Raw genomic sequence first — 19,481 nt, 5'->3', positions numbered from 1 at the left:
CGGTAGTCCCGAACATTTTCCATTGGGCCCAATGGGGAATGGAAAATTCCCGAATGGGCCCAATGGGGATTTACCGTTCTGCCAACCCGTGATCTGGCACTAATAGCACCGGGGGGGTTTGGCGATAGGGCTAATAGCCCCGGCGGTAATACCGCCGGGGTTAGCGCCCAACTCGTGATGAGGCCCCATGTATTTAAACATACATACGAAAAATGTATAGTATCAATGGTGGTGTACTGATGTACATATCATCCATACACATTCCTATATACAGAGACAAGTTTAGGGCACTCAGTCAAAATATGTCTAACAGTCTCTATATTACCCTCCACGTTACAGATGCGACAATACCATTGATTAGGAGCCAATTTCCATTGAGTTCCACATGTGGCTCTAACAGGGAGTTGGTTGAGCCTCATGAGTAGTCGAAATCTGCATACAACAGGGCTAGGGCATCATACTAGATATTTTTTAGGGCAATGATCTGTATGTACGATACCCTCTAAATAATGGTACTTATGTAAGCTAATCATGTGGCTAAAGCTTTCTTCCAAATCTTTTATCTGGGATTTCTTTTTAAATGCCATTTTAATGGCCTTCTATCTGCCACACATAGAGCACTCAACTGACCAATACAATGCAGCATTTGAGTCCATGCACAAAGCATCATTTTTTTTCTATATTATTACTTGTCATTAATTCAATGACATTTTTACCCATAATATTAGGCATCTTACTAGAAGGATGACAAACAGCTTTAATGGGGAGCAAAACTCTTTGGTACTGAATGATTGCTTTTAATGATGTCAAAACAAATTCGACCCTATTATATTGTGTCGGACAAGAAGGAGGAAGACACAATATGGTACGCCAAAAATAACCCTCTATTTTATCCAACCATGATCCATTTTCAAGGGTGAGGGCCTCAAGCCCATAGGGCAACACTGGTATAAACCACTGAGAGTATAACAACATTATGCCCTTCAAGGAGTAGCCAGCGTATTGGGAGAGATCATTCCGAACAAGCATGGTGGTTTGTCTGGCACGTTGTGTCTTTCTAGCAATTAAACACAAATATCCAATTTTGCTGTCTATATCAACTCCAAGATATTTATAGGAGTCTGTATATTAAATTGTGCCCCAACTTGTTTCCATTTGAGGCCTATTAACACTTCTTGAAGTGAATACATAGTCTTTGTCTTTTTTTTAATTGATAATCATACTATGTTCACTGGCAAATTGGCCCAATTCTTCCATATGGCTTCATGCCCTTTTTGGTATGATCAACAATCACAAGATCATCTGCATTCAATAATGCAGAGACCTTGGTAGTTTTGAATTTAGCTGGACAGTTAGCATGTTTTTCATGACATCCGATTAGTTGGCCTATATACAGGTTAAAGAGGAGGGCCGCAAGTAAACATCCCTTGTTCATTTTGATTGGAGTAGATAATCAACCTGCATTGTCGAACCTAATTGCTCGATTGTGGTGAAGCTTTATTAGGATTTCCAGCAACCAGATAGGACACTTTAATGTGGTCAAGATTTCCCATAACTTATTTCAATTAAACCCTGTTGAAAGCTGAAGTCTACGAATTTAACATAAACAGATGAATTGGGCTGCTGTTTGGCTCTAGTGGTGATGGCACCAAGGAGTTGAACATTCTACATGGTACTGGAATCTAAATGAAAGCCTGATTGGAAGTGGTGGAGTATCACTCAAGTCAATATTAACTATGAACTATCAGTGCTTACCAACATCTCTATAATCCTGGTAAATAGCCATTGGCAACGTCATTAGTTTATATTTCTTAATGAGCCTTGCATATGTATGTGCCAGGGATCCACCATTTGCTAGCTAATGCTATCATATGCCTGGTACTCACATCAGTTTCTCTCTCTATCTATATTTAACAGTACTGTAGGGAATTATAAGTGTACATATATATATATATATATATATATATATATATATATATATATATATATATATATATATATATTACACGGCCATGGTAGTGGCCGTGTAGTTATGGTTAAGTTGCTGTTTCCATAGGAAGAGCACTTTTTGGGTGGCCTATAACTCCGCTCCCCCTGGACGAATCTTCACCAACTTTGCAAAAAAAAGTATATGGGCCACTTTAATTGTTTTTGCAAAGTTTGGTGATGTTTGGTCCAGGGGGGCAAAAGTTATAGGGGGGGTCCCAAAACGTATTTTCTTCCCATAGACTGAATGGGGGAAACACTTTGCGCACGCCTACAGCCCAAACCGCTGGACGGATTGTCATCAAATTTGCGTCAGGGTCAGGGCCTTGGTCCCAAAACCGTGCTTTTGTAACTTTGGTGCCAATCCATCCAGTAGTTTCCTTTAAAACGAACAAAAAATATGTCTGAAAAATTAGTAATATGCATGTCCGCCCCGCGTCACAGTTCCCTGATCGCTCCGCGGACAAGATACCAATTGGCCAGGGGGGTGGCGTCATGACCGCGGACATGCGACATCTTCGCCGATTGGCTACAGCGATCCGTGATGTGCGTTAGAATATGTGAATGTGCCCAACATCTTGGATCCGAAGACAGTGCGGTCGCCACCAGAGGCGAAATGCTGTTTTGGAAACTGTTTTGCTCTCCTACAGTGCGTGAGGAGGATCACAGAGTAAGAGATGGCTTAAATACTGTATTTGTTTAGGCGGCAGGTGGTAATGATGTATTTTCCATGCAAAATGGTGTTTGGGAAAGTCCTCTGAACACCTACAGTGCTTGGAGAGGTTCAGAGTGTAAGAGATGCCTGAAATACTGTACTTATTTGGGCGGCAACCGTTTATGATGCATCCTCCATTGCCGCCTTGTTCAGGATATTTGTACATGCAGAAAATGAGGGGTGCGATAAGGGTAGTATTTTAGTCCGTGCTGTGTAGAGGCACCTTGAAAATGTTTGAAGGACACGCATGGTGTTACTGACCATTCAAACTGAGTACATGACGTTATTAGATTACATTTTCCTATGGGTCTGTTATTGATTAGTATGCCACCATGGTTATGACATGCTGCGGTGGTTGTGGCCAGGGCCTACTGTCTTGGATGCATGGCCACAGGCCATACTTTCAAGACTGTAGGCCCTGGCCACAACCACCGCAGCATGTCACAACCATGGATACAACTGTAGTATTGACTAACGATTACATGGTTGTGGGGAGTGTGTACAGCACCCAAGAACAAAGTTATAAGCGCTGGAGGTGTAAGCCAGTGCACACCCACACATTGCAATATCTATGGACAGACAGCTCGGAGTGCAGTCTCTGGCCAGAACAAGTGAAGCAAACTACACCTATCAATACACCCATACTACTGCACATCACTGAGGTGGTTGTGGGCAGGATGTACAGTTTTGGTTGCATGGCTACAGGCTGTAGCCCATATAGCATACTCCTAAAACCGTAGGCCCTGCTCACATCCACCGCATCATATTAGAGCAATGCATACACCTGTAGTATATGTTAGCATGTTAGATGATTCTGGGGAGGGTGTACTGTCTTGGGAAGGCCATGCACCCAGAAACGACCTTCTAATCAGTGGAGTTATAAGCCAATGTACACGTATACATTCAAATGTATGCGGAAATATATCCAAAGTGTAGGTCCAGCCAACAAACACTACAGCATATTAGACAGGCACATTAGTGGCTGTGTTGTTATGGTGGAGTTGCTGTTTCCATAGGAAGAACACTTTTTGACTGCCTTATATCTGTGCTATACTTAGATGAATCGTCACCAAAGTTTGCAAAAAAATGGTATCACTCACTGTGACTTTATTTGGAAAGTTTGATGCTGTTTGGTGCAGGGGGGCGCAAGTTATAAGGGGCAGGGTTCTCAAAACATCTCTTTTCCCCTTAGATGGAATGGGGGGAAAGTTTGTGCACGTGAACATGTGACTCATTCCCTGATAGGTTGTACAACAGCGTAAAATAAGTGATTTTTTTTCGGTGCCCCCCCCTATGTTATATTCATGTTTTAGTGTACGCGGATATCGCTAGTAACACATCGAAACCAACACTGCATTGGACTTGACACACTCATGTAACAGTATTTCGGAAGTTGACCTTTAAGGGGGCCGGAAAGGGATGTGGAAGTATGTATGTGGAGCTTTTTTGTCACCAAAGTTATACGTTTAAATGGAAGTTCCTGCTTACTGTTCCACGAGCAATTACTGCGTGTGGGTTCTAATGTTTACGTTTTTTATTCATGTTTTAGTGTACGCGGATATCGGCAGTAATACATTGAAAACAAGACTGCATTGGACTTCACACACTCATGTAACAGTATTTCAGAAGGAGACCTTTGAGGGGGGCCGAATGGGATGTGGAAGCACATAATGAAATGTGGAGTTTTTTTTTATCTCACCAAAGTGATACGTTTAAATGGAAGTTCCTGCTTACTGTTCCACGACCAATTACTGCGTGTGGGTTAAAATGTTTTTGGAATAAAATTACCGGCAGACTGGCGTTCTCAGTTTTCTAAACTACGGCAACCATCTGCAGTGTTTGCTGGAAACATCCCTTCGGGATGTGTATGGGAATAGCGTTTCTCATAATTGGATTGCAATATGTTGCTTCAAAGAAAGAATGTATTTGGCTTCTGAGTGAAGGTCACATGAGTTGCTTTTTTGGTTGACCGCTCAATACGCCCGCGCATCTGAGTGAAAGTACAAGGGGCAATTGTTTTTTGACCTTGAGTGACAAGGGAAACTTACTGGCAGTTCACGGAATGAAAGGGTAAAAAAAAATAGCAATTGATAACGTTATGTTTTAAAAAGTTTTAAGGGACATGGAATATCAGTATACAAAGAATCTTCCATGTGAACACATTGGTGTACCTTGCACAAACAGAATGGAGGCAGTAAATATTGTGTAAATTTAATTTTGCCCACTCTGCAGCGAACTGCCGTTTATTGTTCTCTTACCGCACATCTAATTTGCCAATATAATTGTCGTATTATCTTTCTGTGCTATTACATTATTGCACTAATATTTGAGAGTGCCCAGGTTATACATTTGTAGTGTATGACTGCACTCATTCTTTTTTAGCATTACTATTTCTTATTTGAAACGTTAACTATCTCCACATAGCTTTTTGTAAACTTTTGCATGTTTTATTTAGTCTTCTTTGAAATCACGCGGCGTAATTGTTTTTTCATTCTCCCTTCCTTTTTCATTTCATAACTGAATTATCCTCTTCCTGTGTAGTTGGCATTTTTTTTCTCTTACTGCAAATGCAAAATCTCAGCGTTTGTAGCTTGGCACTATAGGTACAAATGGACATTAGTAACATTTTATTAAAATGTCATGTTTGAACACGTAGCTTTGTGCAGTACTTTGCACATTTTATGTGTCTTTTTTGAAATTTTTTGGTACAGGTTGGTTATTGACACGTATTTTCTGTAACCTTTCCCGCCTAGTTATATCTTGCCGTATTGTGCATGTCATGGGTTTCACTTGCTGAGTGATGGCTTCATCGGATGGCAAATGCAGCTGCTGGTGAGCGGTTGCCTTTCCATAACAATTATGTTGAATGAGACTTTAAGTCTGCTTTGTCCGTACGCTGAACTCGCTATGCGGAGCAACGTCACTTCATTTATGGTGCAGTAGGCTGGAGGTCATGACGACTTTTGGGAAATCACTGTGGAAACAAAAGCGACTGCTTCAACGAAATCCCCAAATTTTTGTCTGTCAAAAAAACAACATGTTTGTGATCTTCGACATTTGCAATGCCGCCCTTAGAAGTATTGTTATGATTGTACTAAAAATGCCCTTACTCCGATGGTCTCTGCCACTTTGTTGCTAAATAAACCTACTTTGCAAACTGTTAAATGTTCACGTTTTCTTTTACATTGAACTGCATAATTTCCAAATTGTAGTTATAAGGTTGTACGTCGCGTCACGTACTTGTGCTTTTTGCAGCCTACCATGGAAAGGGAAGAGGGTCTATGTATGGAATAACTGCCTTCCCTTTCTATGGCGGCCATCTTGAAAGAGGATTTAGTTTTGTAATCTGAACTGCAACCAACGCCCCGGATTACAACAACTAATCACCCTTTTCAGTAGCACATGTTACTGCTTTGCTAATTTAGAGTATTACTGGCAAAGATTATGGCGTCTATGTACTTTACTGAGAAATATGCAGTATTTGGAGTGTATAACTTATTTCTTTTTTTTTTCCTTACGCTATGAAAGGTTGTTATTAATGCATTATTATCCATGTTTACGGGTGGGTTTATTTTTTTGGCACGGCAGGCAATAAGGGAATTTGCGAACGGCAATGAGTAAAAAGGCAATAAAAAGTAATATGGGTTGGTAGATGTACGGCAATACATTTTGTCTGTTTGTTATGTGCAAGGTAGCACCACTGTTTCTTATGCTTTCTCATAACACCGGTGCTGCTGTTTCTTAGGGAGGAAGGATGCATTTAGCTGATGTCTTTTTCAGATAAGTACAACTTGTGCTAACGATATATAATGTGTAGTGCAATGGTAATCCCTGCATACCAATACATGTTGGCTTTGTGTACGGAAAATGTTGAGGGTGGACGTTCCGACATGAATATAAAATCTATTTGCACACTGCCCACGAGGCATAGATGGTACAGTTAAATGTGTACTCATTCCGGGACATGTCACGGTGCTGTACGCCAGCATACTTTCATGTGGCATTCTTTGCAAGTTGTATACTGTTTGCCAAACAACTCCTGGTAAAGGGACGTTATGGTTATGTTGCCCTACTGAAAATCTGTGACATGCAGTACAAAATTTCTTTGTTAACAAGACCTTACACTTAAATTGTCCTACTAAATACCCATACAATTCACACAAAAAAAAAAACGTTGTTAAGGGGACGTTATGGTAAAGTTGTGCTACTAAAAACCTGTGAAATTCACTAAAAGTTTTTTACAAACGCAAAAGTCTCATTAGGGTTCAAAGTAAAACCGAAAAACCCTTGCAATTCACCAGTTATGGTACGCTAAGCAACCATAACTCCCTGCAGCACTGTGCACTGCTAACAGTAACACCCAGGACATCAAAGATGATATCACAAATGTCATTGATGACATCACTGATGACATCACATGTGCAGCCCCTTCGTTTTTCTTCAGTGCCATATGTACTTTGAACCATAATGAGACTTTTGTATTATGTCACATTTGTAAAAAAACTTTTAGTGAATATCACAGGTTTTTAGTAGCGCAACTTAACCATAACGTCCCCTTAACCCTTAACAAAGTATTTTTTTTGCGAATATATATATATATATATATAGAGAGAGAGAGAGAGAGAGAGAGAGATACATATAGAGCTATATATATAAATATATATATATATATATATATATATATATAGAGAGAGAGAGAGAGAGAGAGAGAGAGAGAGAGAGAGAGAGAGAGAGAGAGAGAGAGGCAAGAGAGAGAGAGATGTGTGTGTTAAGTGAAAATACCCTTGGTTAAGAGAGAATTAAGGTGATTAGATTTAATGCAACAAAAATCCTGACATTCAGCAATCACATTTCAAGCAAGTCCACCTTAACTATGTGCCCCTGTTGCACAGTGTATGACTAGAATAATGACATAAAGGATGAGGTTAAATGAACAAAAACTTAAAGTTTATAAAAATGAATGTAATATTACCATCATATTTGATTTTAATGTAATATATGTTTTTAATGTATTAATGACGTGTATTATGTTGTTACCTTAACTTTATTATTTCTAATGTTTGTAAATGTTACATTTTTTTGGTTCAATCTTAACTCTAATAATTTCAACTTTAATTTTTCAGTCACATGATTATTGCTTCTGAGTGTTTGTTGTAATACTAGCCTGTGTTGTAAGATTATGTACTATAAGTGTGTGTGTGTGTGTGTGTGTGTGTGTGTGTGTGTGTGTGTGAGAGAGAGATAAGGGCATATTGCATAACAGCATGTGGCATAAGTCTGTATGTTGTAAGTGTTGTACATTTCTGTGTTGTAAGAATGTGTGTCATATAATTGTGTGTTGTGTGTCTTGTAGCAGCATGTGTAGTAGGAGTGTGTGTTATAGGAGCATGTGTTGTAGGAGCACATGTTATTGTATCACATGTCAGAGGAGTATGTGTCGTAGGAGTGTGTCATTAAAGTGTGTGTCATAAGAGTATGTGGTAAGTGTGTATCATAGGCAGGGGTCGAAGTGTACGAAAAGAAGTAGTGAAACTATGTTCCCTGCTGGCCTGCACCCCCTCCCCACAAACCCCATCATCACGCCCCCTCCCACACACAATACAAACCCCCAAACCCATTCACCTGCTTTTTAAGGGAGCGTTCAGTGCAGTGTACTGACAGTGTAAGTTTCAACTTCTTCCTACACTTTTATTTTAAAACAAAACCATTCCGGAACAGTTTCTTTTAAAATAAAAGTATAGGAACAGTAAAACTTAATTAAAAAAAGCAGAGGTGCACCGCTCCCGACCACTCCCGCTCACTTCGACCACTGATCATAAGAGGGTGGTGTGTGGTAGGAGCTTGTGTCATAGAATCATGTCTGCTAGGAGCATGTATTGTAGGCGCATGTGTCACAAATGCCTGCGCCCTTGGTGTTTGTGAGAACACATGTCGTGTGTCCAAATGTTATGTGTCATATGTGCACGTGTAATAGGAGTATGTGTTGTAAGAGCTTGTGTCATAGGACCCTGTGTTTTAGGATTGCATGTCGTAGGAGCATGTGTCACAGGAGCATGTGTGTGTAGTAGGGGCATGTCTTGAAACTGCATGTGTCATTGAAGCATGTGTTGTAGGAGTGTGTGTCATAAGAATAAGTTGTAAGATTGTGTGGTAAGTGTGCATCGTAAGAATGTGTGTCGTAAAAGTGTGTGTGATTGGAGCATGTGTGGAAAGAGAATGTGCCATACGTCCACATGTTATATGTAGTAAATGAATGAGCAGTAGCTTATTTCAGGAACATGTATTACAGGAGTGTGTGTTTTGGGAGCATGTGTTATAGAAGCATGTATCAAACGGGCACATGTCGGAGTGTGTGTCATTAGAGTGTGGGTTGGAAGAGTGGTTCATAAGAGTGTGTGTAGTATGAGTGTCTGTGGAAGGATCGTGTGTGGTAGAAGCAAGTATGGTAGATGAAAGTGTGATAGGTGCATGTGCCTCCGGTGTATGTGTCTTAGGTGCATGTGAGAGCATGTGTTGTATGTCCACATATTTTGTGCTATAGGCACATGTCAAGTAAGTGGGTGTGTCACAGGAACATGTATAATAGGAGTGTCTTTTGTAGTAGCACTTGTTATAGGAGCATGTACCATAAGAGCATGCATCATAGGAGTGTGTGTCATTACAGTGTCTGTTGTAAGAGTGTGTGGTTTGTTTCATAAGGGTGTGTATGGTAGAAGGGTGTGTCATAAAAGCATGTGTCGTAGGTGCATGTGTCGTAGGTGGACACTGTATGCACAGTCTGTATAAAAAGTGTACAAACAAAACTAACTTGTGCAGGAATAAACCTGCTAGAAAAAATAATGAACAATAATGAACACTCACAGAAATGAGCAACTGATAAGCTTGAAATAGAGAGTGAATTAGAAAATTGGATAAAGGACGAGAACAAAAAACTAGAGATGTTGACATAAGGAAAAAGTTTTATTGTATTAAACTAATTCACAATAAAAAAATTAAAGTAATCCAAAAATATGTATGGATGCCCCCGAACATCGGAGATGTTCACAAACATTACAGGGCTGTCCCCAAACCACTTGCGGACATCAGAGATGAAAAGCAATCCATTTTTTTAATTGTTATGCCATATCCCATCCCATCCTCATCACTGCTCAACTCCCCGGAGATTGTTTCATTAGTTTGACAAGTGCAATGTTGTGTTTTTTAGTATGTTTTTCCCGCAATGTTCGCGGACAACGGTCTCTGCGCATCCAACATGGCGGGCGTTTCCCAAAAATATGACGTACCTCACGCTTTTCACCATCCAATCGGCCAGCGCGTCTGATGTCCGTGGACATCAAGCCACTTTCTTGACAAATCGGAGGTCTGTCTTTGGACTGAACAGGGAAGTGAGTCCACAGACCGGATCCAGAAATCACAAATTATTTTTTACCTACTTTTTGGCCATTACATTTTTTTTAAATACTGAACGTTTTACACCAGGGCCCTGATTCATGGAATTATTTGCATGTAAAACAGGGATTTGCATGCCATTCTGACGCAAATCCCCATTCATCAAACAGGGATGTGCAGGAAGAATGGCACACAGATCCCTGTTTTACATGCAAATAATTCCACGAATGAGGGCCCAAATTTACAAAAGCACGTGTTCCGGAACAATCCGTAGCTCCTGCCGCAAATTTGGTGAACATTCGTCCAGCAGTTTGGGCTGTAGGCGTCAGCAATTTTTTTTCCATTGTGTCTTTGAAAAAAAACACACATTTTGGGACTACTCCTATAACTTTGGGCCCACTGACGAAACCTCACCAAACTTTGCAAAATCAATCTCACAGGGCCATATACTTGTGCTGCTATGTTTTGTGAGGATTCGTCCAGGAGGGGGCAAAGTTATAAGCCAGCCAAAAAAAAAGTGCTCTTACTATGGGTTGAGCAACGTAACCATAACTACACGGCGGCTACCGCATGCTGTGTAATATTTGTATGTATATAAAAAGAGATATAGAGAGAGAGAGAGATAGAGCGAGAGAGAGCTGCATGAATGTGTATGCATATAGTGGTGTGTATTTGTCTGTGTGTGTATGCAGTGATATTTGCAAATAAATGTGCCTTCCTTTCTTTTTTGTAGGGTTAGTTGGATGTTCTGTTTGGGGAACTATTCAGATGTAAGTTATCAAATCGTTTCATGGTATCCCTAACTGCAATGTCATGAGCTTGTTAATATATTATGTCTGTGATGTGAGCACATGTGTGCTGGTTTCATTCTGGTTATACCGATAGGTCTATATACTTAATTACTACCACAACACACCATTTTACAAAATAAATATCCATTTTGGTGGGCATGCTAATGTTAACACAGAGGGACCATACAATATGTTACCTTGTACTGCTTTAATGTATGTCAGAAATTAACAATCGACTAACACAACATTGTACTTTATTTGGATGGATAGTGAATGAAATTAAACATTGACTTTGCTTTTAGGATGTGAAGTAGATGCCTGGGTATCCTCTTGTGGGACATGTGGGGTGCATTTAAAGGCCCCAAAAAGAAGTCCCTTTCACATAAATAGCAAGATTGTAAACACTGAAGCAAAAATGGCCTGGCCTTTGATGTTGTTTTTCAAGTAAAATTAAAGAGCAGTGTGGACAGGGGAATACATCTCATTACCAATGGCTAAGCAGCATTTTAATTACAAAAGAAGGAGGAATCAAAGATCCATGTGACATAGAAAACAGGATTCGTGCACATTGAAAATAAAAACGGCCTGCATAGGTGTGTGAAAATAAAAACGGTTTTAAAAAGGAAAAGTGAAAAAAATATCATTGATCACAGAAAAATTTCAGGAAAACAAAACATGATGTGCAGCTTGACCAAAAGCAATGCATATTATGTTTCACTTACAAAACTCCAGTGACATTTGAAGAGCCACTTTGTCTTCATGGAAAATGTCAGCCCAATGCAGACCCTTTTGCTGGTTATGGGCAAAGCTTCACAAGGAAATCTCCAACTTCCAGCCTGGAAGCCACAATAGAAAATGTTCTGCTAAAGATGTCAAAATTCAGTGTTCTCCAGACCTGATGGCTCCACAAGCATTGACTTCAAGAAAAATTACCCCTTGGCTGCAGCATGACTAACATGTGTGAAAATAGGGGCACCCACTTCAAAGAGCAGCTTCCAACACAGAGGAGACTGGTAAAGGTAGAGGCTTACCCTGTGAAAACAAATAACCGGAAGACAACAATTGCCATTTGCCCCCATGAAGATTCACAATTAATTGAAAAGCACTATTATCATTTAGGCCTTTTTCTCAGCAACCATAATGCTGATTGATTTAATTGTGTACCGTTTTTTAATGTACTTTCCAGGCAATGTTGGTGATGTAAGATGCATCTACCTGTGACTTTGGGAACTGTAATGGCCAGTTAAACTAAGTTTCTGGCTGATCTGAGTATGCTCCAAATGTGAGAGTTGGTGAGCAGGAGGAACATTACATTAGGGATTTGCTTAATAACTTAGATATTCTTAACTGTTGTGCTTTTTATGGACATGGCAGAAAGGTGCCACATGGCCATGCTATATGGTATGGATTTGGTGGTTAGCTTATCTAATTCTCCATGACTAGCTGAATCCGATAATATGTTTAGTATGGCATTTGCTAGTAAAATTATGAAGTTGTAATACATAACACATTTTGCCAAAAGTTTGAAAGGAGAACAAAGAGGCGATGACAAATGGGAATTGCCATATGTTGCTCCAGGCCCCTTACCCAATCCTGACTTGGAGGCTGGGTTTGGGAGGAGATATAAGATTAACTGTCCAATCATAGTGGCAGGGATTATTGCAGGGCAGTTCCCCGTGATTGTAAAATTGTTCGTGTCATCGCTGATATATACGGGGGACCTGCACTAGGACAGGGGACAGACAGAAAAAAGGAGACACCCAGGGACAGACAGAGTGAAGAGCCAGACCATCAGGAATGCTACTTAAACTTGCCATTTGACAGCTGTAAGGAGACACCAGAGGAGATTGCTGAGAGTGCATCTGGGTGCAGCTGTCGATTTCTAGGAAGGCCTCAAAGCTGACTGGGTCCTATGGTGGAGAGCGGGAGGCCATATTTGGGAATTGAGTGACCACCCTGCCCTATCTTTCCAGAGTGTCCTGAGATGCAGCTGGCTTTCCTGAACCTTAAACAGAGGCTTGCTATACAAGCTTCTGCAGAACGCAGCTACCAGGGTTGTGTTGTGCCCCTCCTATGGGGCACACATGACCCCTCTGCTCAGACAGCTCCTCTGGCTTCCAGTGGAGCAGCGGGTTTTGTTTAAGTCACTCTGTCTTGTCCACCGTGCTTTCCCTGGCATAGGGGCAGAATATCTTCAATAAAATGTGTTACAATATGTGCCATCTCGTTGCCTTCATTCTCAGTCAGTCTACGTAGTGGCAGCGCCCCAAGTTAGACTCTCTCGTCTTGGCAGACGGGCTTTCTCGGTGGCCACCGCCAAAGCATGGAATGCCCTGCCTGCTGCCCTCTGCACCACTGTGGACTATCTTGTGGACTGTGGCTCCCTTTGACATGCCTTAACTGCCAGCGCCATGATACCTTTGGCGGACATGTACTCTAGAAATTCTGATAACATGACATAACATGTAGAACTGAGCCCTGGGAAACCAAAAGGTGGGGCAGTCTGCTTGCCTTGAATCCCTTCCCTTTATAGTGGGCAGGTGGGCAAAACTGTGTAGATCCTTAGCCTAATTAACCAAAAATATTAATTGAATTAATTCCCCATTTGGAAGAACACTACGTTATGTTAAATACATTTCTAAAGCGCACGTTCACCCGAAGGTATCTTGGCGCTGAGAAGGGTAAAAGGTGCAGCAGCAGAGAGATCTAAAACAAATTGCTCTTTAGGGCACGGCAGAAAGCCAGATGATTGTTGCTGGCACAGAGATACAGAGGAAGTCTGTTCCAGGTTATTGAGGCCATCACGGAGAAAGCGCGGCCGCCAATCTGGGACAGTCTTACTAGAGGAACAGCGATCAGTAAAGCCGACTGAGAGTGCAGAGGCCGAGATGGCACATAACGGGAGAATTTTTCCTGTATATATTCGGCGCCCTGATTGTAAAAGGCGCAATGTACCAGCCACAGAGATTTACACAGGGCAATTGAAGCAGTTGAAGGCGCTTAATGAGGTAGCTCGGCTGACCCAAGTAAAGAGAGTTGCAGTAATCTGTGGTGCTCAGAACCAAAGCCGCCACCACGGAAGTATGATGTTTAGTTGGAATGAAGGAGAGCACCGTACGTAGAATCCGTAATTTAAAGTGCTCAGACTTACATACAGAAGCCACTTGGGGTGCCATGGAGAGGGAGGTTGAGAGCAGGTCACCCATATTTTTGACTGAAGTTGCTGGCATAGGGCAAGTGCCCAATGAGGTAGGCCAGAACTATGAGGTCCAAAAAGAGTGGGGGCTAGAGGTGCCTACCACCAGTAGCTCCGTTTTAGATCCATTGACGTTTAGCTAATTATTTGCCATACAGGTGCCAAGATCTTCCAAGCAGCTCCGAAGCCGAGACGCCGTATCGGCCCTGGTAAGGTCAAGCAGGACCAGGATCTTCAGATCATCGACATATGAGTAGTATCTAAACTACGGGGTGCATTTTGTTAAAATTCTAAATTAACAAAGCCACTTCCCAGTGTGTGCTGAAAACTATAACCTATAAATTAATTGGTTAATCCTTGTTTTCCAGCTGACCCCGACTTCTTTATGGAACAGGTGTGCCTGTGTTCTTAAATTGGTTCAACCTTTGTATCCAGCTTCGCCAACACAGGCCTTTCCGAAAGGGGGGTCTCAAATCCAAAATTCCCCAAAGCATTCCAATTTTTCTGTCTGACTTTGCAACATAGACCAAAACAAGTGTGGGCCTGAAAAACAAACCGATAAATCACACTGTGTTTATTTTAAACCAAAAGTATGGTCAAAATCAAAATTACCAATCTTGAAATCCTACTGCTAGGCTTTTAAGGCAGTAGGAAAATCAAAATCGCACAACATCACATGATGACTGCCTTTGTTATTTATCAGTGTAATTATTTTGTGAAGTGAAAATTGCTGAAGTGATGAATTGTGATTGTGTTCTTTTTAATTTACTTTTGTGATTTATTTATGCTGAGAGAAGTTGATTGTGTTGTTCCACGGATACATTGTTTTTTGACATTCTTGTGTAAATTTCTATTACTTTTAATTTAAATAAGTACCAATATATTTCCCTACACTGGCCTGGTTCTTGGCTCATTGTTGGCTCAGGGGAGTGGGATCCAAGGGGCATGATATGTGTCTGAGATAGGGCTAAAAAAAGAATCTGTTAAACAGTTTTTTGCATAACCACTTATGTGGGGAGGGAAGGAACTTCCCACATTGAGGGTAGCTTTTCAATAAACTGTTACAACACAGAGACCTCTGCAATTTTGGCTGTTTGCTCCCACACTCGAGTACCATAGATCCTTTTTCTCTGCCCCAGGTGGACTCATATGTGTATTTACCTACAACCAGAAGGTTTCAAGAACCTTTGTGAACAGTGACACTGTAAGCAAGGGAGTGCCAACATAACACTTTGTCTAGAGAGGAATACATGAGTGTGCCAACCTTGAGTGGCAGCCCTCTTCTAACAGACCATTTCTTACAACTGCACGAGGCAAGTCAACTCACTTGAGTCTGAAGTCATCAGCAGCCAGCCTGGCATTGTCGATTTGCAGGACGACACTTGCGTTGTCGATGGTCGTAGCGATGATCTGGAAGACACGAAGGCTGTTCTATTAATTCATTGGTTGTTGCCCTGGCTACTGCTCCATCCTCCTTCTCGGTCTCTCTCTCAACTCGTTTGTTCCGATCGATAAATCATCCACTTGGCCACTCACCCATTATACAATCTCGCTCGCTCCTCTCCCACTTATCGCTACAACTATCATACCGATTGATTCTCCATGCAGAACTTCTCTCGCATGGGGACGCTAACACAGAAGAAGGCATACACATCCAGCCACGGGGCCAGAAAAGCGAGAGAGGCTAGGGACAGTCAGCAAAACAGAACCATTTTAGACCACGCTTAAAACAACCAAAAGAACGACATGCTCTCAGATCGGGTGGACGTGCATTCCAACAGTTTGGTGCAGCACAAGGAAGGGACCTCTGAGAAACCATAGTCTGCCAGCAAAGTCCGTATGCTGCCAGCAAAGTCTGTCAGACAGATACACTGGACTGGTGCCATATACACACCTATGTCTAATAGAGAGCAGGTGACCGTATAAGGTTTATATTTGTATAGGGTATACTGAGCACAGGGACCTTGCATACTCATAGAGAGAAAAGTGCCCTCACATTGCCCACAGCTGTCAAGTCCACTTAATATGCTTCAGAATCACTCGTGCTCATTCATTTTCTGGCCTCTCTGCTCGCATCGTCAAACACTGTGCTAGTGTCAGATAGTTGTATTGGTGTTTCTGTACAACATGATTAAAGAGGACTGAAGGCAACGAATGAAAGCCCAGAAAGGGTAAGTGATAATGAATGTTGGTCGCTGTTGGCCAAGGCTAGAATCCAACATGGAAACTAAAAGTGAAACCATGAGTTAGAAACTCTGGGGCGGGAGAACCTGCCTCGCGGAGCAGAGGTCAACATGCCTTTACATGCATGTATTTGCTTCCTCATGCATTTGCCTCAGCACATTTGCTTGTGTGTAATTACATCCGTTCTGCCCATTTCTGCAGGGAACAATTATCATGTACAAAAGTGAAAGGAGGGAGAGAAAAATACTAAAGGGAGGGCTGTATGGTGTTTGCCCCATTTTTTAAAAAAAATAAAACAAAGGATACAAATGCATTGTGACAAATGCACAAATATGTAAATGCAGGAATGTAAAGAAATGGAATGATAGTGAATGATCACAGTGCAACATAAGTTCCAGAGTGTTGAGAAGGGTGGTTGCAGAGCAGAAAAGAGCACAATGTCGTCAAAGGAAAGACTGATGGCATTGTGGTAAGGTTTAACTGAAAGGAATGAGAGCTTTTATGCGGCTTCATATCCATTATTTTAGCTGTAGAATCCAAAAGCCGTTTAACCCTTGCCATTGATTTAATTCGAGAAAAGATGTGGCGGTCCATTTCTGGAGGATACAGTTACTTGCTTGTAGCCATCCTCTGAAATAGATTGCAATGGTAATGTCTTTACGCTAAAAAGCAGCAATTACCCAGAAGCTGTTGTGGCTCTGGCATAAGCTCTTTGGTAAAATACAATGTGCTTTTAGTCCATTATGTACAAACACGATGGGCCTAATTCACAGAAGCGTTTTATAATGACACAATCCCATAGGAAAATGCTCTGAGAATCGGGCACAATGTTGCTTGCAAGAAGAAATGTCTTTTCAGAGACAGGTTCAGTGTGTTTACCAGCATTTCGGGTTTTGTTATTCTTGCTTTTGTGCAGAGCTACTTTGGTAGGATATGGAAAGTGTAATTGAAACTGTGAAAAACATGCTCACATATTTAATAGTTAAAGCCCAGCAGGATATTTGCTAAATGATAAAAGTCAAAATATTCGGCATTTATATATTTCGTTAACTTAAGCTAGCTTTTAATTAATTTGCTCGGTGCCTGCGCCGTTGCAAACGGCTTTTGGCAGGTGCCGCCCTTTAGCGGGGATGCCCACGAAGTCCTGTTCCAGCCAAATGGGGACGGGGGATCTGACCTGTCTTCCCCTTCCAATATGGAAGGGGGAAGCCATGTCATATGGGGACGAGGGGTGGGGAGGCAGGGCCAAAGGGCAGCCTACATAAGGTCCTGCTTCCCATGGCTGTGAGACACCTGCCCACCCTCCCTGTTTGTTGTTAACAATGTAATGAATTGCTTTTTCTTCCAGAACTGCCCAGCAGATGTTAAATGGTGCGTCTCAAAAGAAAGAACTGCCAGATACCGCAAGGAGACAGCACAGCCACTAGCTTCGAAAAGAACGACACCCAGGAGTACTAGACTCAGTGGAGGCCCAGGGAAAGGGGAGGTGTAGAGGGCTTGGAAGTCGTTCCGACTCCATCAACGCAGGCAGGGGTTTGGGAAGATTTTAAGAAGGGGAATGAAAGACAATGGGGAATATCAATTAAGAGGGAAATTAAAACTAAAGGGGAAGAGAGGGAAATGGGAGTGGGAAGAATTGAGGAATTCGGGATAGGGGTAGGAAAGAACTGGGGAATGAAGCTTGGGGGAAGAGGAATGGAAAGAACTGGGAACGGAAATACTTGGGAAATGGAATTAAGTGGGTAATGGAAAGAAGTGGGTAATGACAGATTTGAAGACTGGAAAGAATTGGTGACTGGTAATAAATGGGCATTTAAATGAATTGGGGAAAGGTTTTGGGGAAATGGAGAATTGGGGATGGAAGAAATAGGGAGGGTTGAATTTGGGATGGAAAAAAATTGGGGGAATGAAATGAGTTGGGTAATGCAAAGAATTGGCGGAATGGAAAGAGTTGGAGGCTTAGGTTATGGAGAGAAGTGGGGAATGAAGGATTGTGCAAGAAGGATTGGGGAGATGAGAAAGGTTTGTGATGGACAGAGTTGGGGAAAGAAAGCATTGGGCTACTAAGAATACAGAGGAGAGTGGCTGGAAAATAATGGGGGAACGCAAGGAATTGGGGAAGGTAAAGGACAGAATTGGGGAAGGGAATGTTTTTGGGGGAATAAGAAGAGTTTGGTAAATGAAAGGCTGGGGATTTGAACAGAAATGGGAATTAAAAGGTTGGGGAATGGTTAAAGAAATGGGGAAATGATAAGCATTGGGGAATGAAAGAAATGGGGACATGAAAAGCACTGGGGAATAAAAGAATTTGGGAAAATGAAACAGAAAGAAAGAAAGAAAGAAAGAAAGAAAGAAAGAAAGAAAGAAAGAAAGAAAGAAAGAAAGAAAGAAAGAAAGAAAGAAAGAAAGAAAGAAAAAACAAAGAAAAGAAAAAGAAAGAAAGAAAAAAGAAAATGGCCATGGGTAGAGCGGGAATGACTAGGGAGGGAAGGGTCTACCAGACAAGGTCCTCTGGGCTCTGACGCGGGTGGAGGATTTAGGGATCCACACCGCGTGCAAAATCCTGAGGTTTGGTGGAGAAACAGAACACCTGTACGAGAACGCCTGGCTCGATGCTTAATAAAGCTTGCTGCTGCAATGTTATCTTCCACCTTGACAACTGGTGCTGCCTCTTTATTCAGGGGAACTGTAAGAGGGCCTTCAGGGAAGGGGTGGGATAAGGGGAGTGTGGTTTGGGGTGGCTGGTATGACTGGAGGGAAGGCAGGTAGTATGCCTGTGATGGGGCGCAAGTGTGGGCTGTCAGCGCTATGTGTTTCTCGGTGTTTCTGTAATTTGGTGTCTTCATGTGGCTAACGTTTACTATTTGGTGCCCTGGTTAGCCCTCGCCTTGACTAAGCTAACACCCTGGATGCCGGCGTGCCAATTCACGAGGCTACAAAAGCTCGGAGCACTGTCGGTCGGCTAGACGGCTTATCGCTGGTCCTGATACCTTGCCGAGCTGAGGTCCCATATAAGATCCTCTGCCTCCTCCTCAGATGCTCCCATACGCCCAGCCCCATCTTCCACCAAGGGCATGTGTTGCATTGCTACACCGTCCATTCCTGATCTTAGTAGTTTCACTCATGAGGTTCCGCTTTAATGTATTACAGACACATGCAATCATACGTATTTGAAGTGGTGTGCCTCTTGATGTGGCCGGCTGTCTATACTCTAATGACC

The 19,481-nt window shown here is 41.9% G+C and overlaps 1 protein-coding gene across 1 annotated transcript in view; it reads right to left on the bottom strand.

The window, feature by feature from the left end:
- LOC138520648 (keratin, type I cytoskeletal 47 kDa-like) overlaps positions 1–19,481 on the bottom strand; it is a 34,999-nt gene that overhangs the window by 8,820 nt on the left and 6,698 nt on the right. The window contains exon 2 of the mRNA XM_069632943.1: positions 15,405–15,487. Coding sequence (XP_069489044.1) covers positions 15,405–15,487 — 83 coding nt within the window. The remainder of the gene's footprint in view (positions 1–15,404; positions 15,488–19,481) is intronic.

This window comes from Ambystoma mexicanum, chromosome 13 (genome assembly GCF_040938575.1).
Source record: "Ambystoma mexicanum isolate Mex_15411 chromosome 13, UKY_AmexF1_1, whole genome shotgun sequence".
Taxonomy (NCBI): Eukaryota; Metazoa; Chordata; class Amphibia; order Caudata; family Ambystomatidae; genus Ambystoma; species Ambystoma mexicanum.
The sequence above is the reverse complement of the archived record's forward strand: the minus strand, read 5'-3'. Positions and strand labels throughout refer to the sequence as shown.